General features: G+C 37.5%; 1 protein-coding gene across 1 annotated transcript; it reads right to left on the bottom strand.

Moving 5' to 3' along the window:
* Window positions 1-889: 889 nt before the first annotated feature.
* LOC102394629 (keratin-associated protein 13-2-like) lies at window positions 890-1,879 on the bottom strand. Its single transcript, XM_006071054.4, has one exon. The coding sequence runs from the start codon at window positions 1,692-1,694 to the stop codon at window positions 1,164-1,166; it is 531 nt and encodes a 176-aa protein (XP_006071116.3). The 5' UTR covers window positions 1,695-1,879; the 3' UTR covers window positions 890-1,163.
* Between the last annotated feature and the right edge of the window lie 1,234 nt (window positions 1,880-3,113).

Below are 3,113 nucleotides of genomic sequence, written 5' to 3'. Positions count from 1 at the left end.
AGTCTGAGGAAGAAGGAAGACAAATTAATAAACACTCATAGCACATGACTGGAGCAAATGGTAATGATAGTTATTTTCCCACTCATGAAGAGTTATTACTAAATGTGTTATGAAAAAGTTGTAACTGAATTCTTACCCTAGATTTAGCTCTGAGACAAACAACTTGCTCAAATTAAAATACACTCAAAGTGTGCCCTGTCTCAGATCTGAGTAGACCTCCCTCCTTCTCTCTTTCACACAAACACACCTAATAATCCATTTCCTGTATATTTAAAGACAACCATAATGGCAACCTACTCCAGTAATCTTGCCTGGAGAATCCCATGGACAGAGAAGCCTGGGGGGCTACAGTCCATGGGGTTGCAAAGAGTCAGACACAACTGAAGCGACTTAGCACGCACGCACGCACATAATGTCCTTCAACCCATGGTGCTTTATCTTTTCTCTTTTTCAAACCAATGTATCAGATTTATACAAATATTTGATATATTTTTATAAATATTTCATCACTATAAGTGACATCTTCTGGACAGACTCTAAACCAGTTCTGATTTGAAAATGTAAAATCAAAATCAAATATGGATGTCAGCACAAAGTGTCCTCCTTGAAAGCACAATGAGAATACTGACTCCACTATGAGCACACTCTCAACTGAAAAAAAAATAAAATAAAAAACCCTACCAGATTTGATGGTGGAAGACATGCACACTTATCAGCCCTTAGGCAGTGGAATACACAAAGAGTTTCCCATATAGCAGGCCTGATATCATTTCCTGGGGAAATACAAATCCATTCCTAGGGAAAAGGCTTTGAGGGTCTGGAGCCCCAAAGATAGATTATAAATCAAACTTATAACCAAAACAGAACAATGAAAACATCAGATGCAGAAGTGAATGAGTTTATTAGGTGAAGCAAAGCTGGATTTCCATGCATTTTGTAAGAAAAGTTTATGTAATTCTGAATAAATTGTTTCAACAAAATTACAGACTTGAACTCAATATTTTGGTTATTAATTTCACTGAAAGGATTAGTCAGTCAGTGAGTGTTTGACACTAGAGAAACGATGAGATGCTGATGGTGAGAGGGGTTAGCTCACATTTCTGAAAGAGCCTGTGATAGCCATAAGTAGAGACTGAAACATTTTGCTCAGAAGTTCTGGAAGTTCAACAAGTTGATCTACAGAAGTTTGATCCACAGATTGGCCTATAGCAAGAAGACTGGCAGCTCATAGAAGCCAAGTAGGTTGGGTGGTAGAACCTGGATCCACACCTCAGGGAAGGGAAGTCATAAATTCCATAACCTAGCGGTCTGAAGACTCTGGATCCACAGCCCAGAGAGTAGCAGCTTCTAGATCCATAACCCAGGGAGCAGCTTCTAATAGACCCACATCCAAGAGAACCAGAATAAGTTATCTGGAAGGGACTGCAGAGCGTGGAGGTCTTTGGGTGGTAGCAGGACGTCTGACAGGGCTTGAACACCACACTGGTGGGCTGGCAGATCCTGGGACAGCAGAGGTCAGTCCTGTAGACCAGGTTGCCGGGGAAGAAGGAGCCACAGGAGGAGCCTGGGTAGCGCAGGTGGACTCCGAGGGAGCGGGAGGAGAAGTTTCCAGAACAGCATTTGTAGGACATGGTGACAGGAGATGTGAGATCAGCTGAGTTACACGGAGGACACTCTCTGAGCTTCAGTGTCATGACCTGGACTTCGAGTGTGTATATATACTCTTAGACCTGGATGTGTCACTGTGAAGAAAGATGGTTCCTCCTCCTTGCTCACTGTTTCATACAAGCATACCTCCCTAAGTTATTGCTTAAATGTATCACGTCTTCACATACTTAATTATGCTTTAATCATGCTGATATACTTAGAAATTACTCAGTTTCTTTCTCCTGGAAATTGATGTGACTTGACTTCCAAAATTATCAGTCATCACATCTCCAAATAGCCCCTCCCACTTCTTATCCACGTGTGCAGTTATGTGCTGTTCTTACCAGGTAAACTTACATACATTTTCCTTCACTTCCAGTAGGTTATTTGTTCAAAATCGTTTCATGTCTTCTTCAAAAACATATGATAAGGATTTCTCCAAATACTAACTATATTCAATGGTCTTACCAATCTATCAGTTGGAACTTTTTTCTATTTCTAATTCATATAATTTTTTAAGAATATGAAAAATAATGTGTTTACATACACATATATGTATAACTGAATCACTTTTTCTGTCCACTTGAAATTAGCAGAACATTTTAAATTATGCTTCAGTAAAAATCCATGTAATTCTTGATATCCATTAATTTGGCTTAAACCAATTCATTGGCAAAATTTTCATCCTACCTTTTTTGTGATACCCTTGACTTTCTCACATTTGAGTTCATGATCAGAATTAAGGGATATAGACAGCCATCCTTGGTGTTCAGGCCAATAAACTGCTTTGAAAAGAATGGAAGCTTAAAACATTTCCTTAGATGATATTCTTTTAAGAAACAATAAATATAACTCTTTGAGAGAGACTTTGAATAAAGTATGTGCTAGACTTGAATATCTTCATGTACTGTCTGATACATCTGTCTTGTAGTAAAGTTCCAGGGAACGTTAACATTTTCTGCAACAACCAACTTAAAGTATTAGAGCTACATGAGTCTTTACCATCCTCTGATCAATCTACACATTAAAAAAAATATTGTCCTAGAGAGGTTTAATAACTTTCCTTTAATAACTCAGTGCCTGAAAAAAAAAATTAAAGTTTGGACCTTGATTTCTGTATACTGAGTCAAGATTCAAACACTGCAAAGATAAAAGAAAATTCAACTTTAACCTGTCTCATAAATCTACTAAGCTTACTTACACTAAGATATAAGCACCTGATAATGCCTTATTTACTTCTCCTAGGAATATTTGCATTGAATAGTGTTCAAGAGTAGAATTCCATGCATCCCTTGTCTTTATACATTTAAAGTATATTTGACTTTCTAGCCCAAGAAAGAGAAAAAAATCCCGTGCAATCTATATTTAGATTAATGGGTAAAAAAGAAAGAAAAAGAAGAAAAAGGACTTTTTAAAATCTGGTGTGTCCCCATTTGTCTTCTTTTGAATCTAACATTTTATTTGAT

Source organism: Bubalus bubalis, chromosome 1 (genome assembly GCF_019923935.1).
Source record: "Bubalus bubalis isolate 160015118507 breed Murrah chromosome 1, NDDB_SH_1, whole genome shotgun sequence".
Taxonomy (NCBI): domain Eukaryota; kingdom Metazoa; phylum Chordata; class Mammalia; order Artiodactyla; family Bovidae; genus Bubalus; species Bubalus bubalis.
The sequence above is the reverse complement of the archived record's forward strand: the minus strand, read 5'-3'. Positions and strand labels throughout refer to the sequence as shown.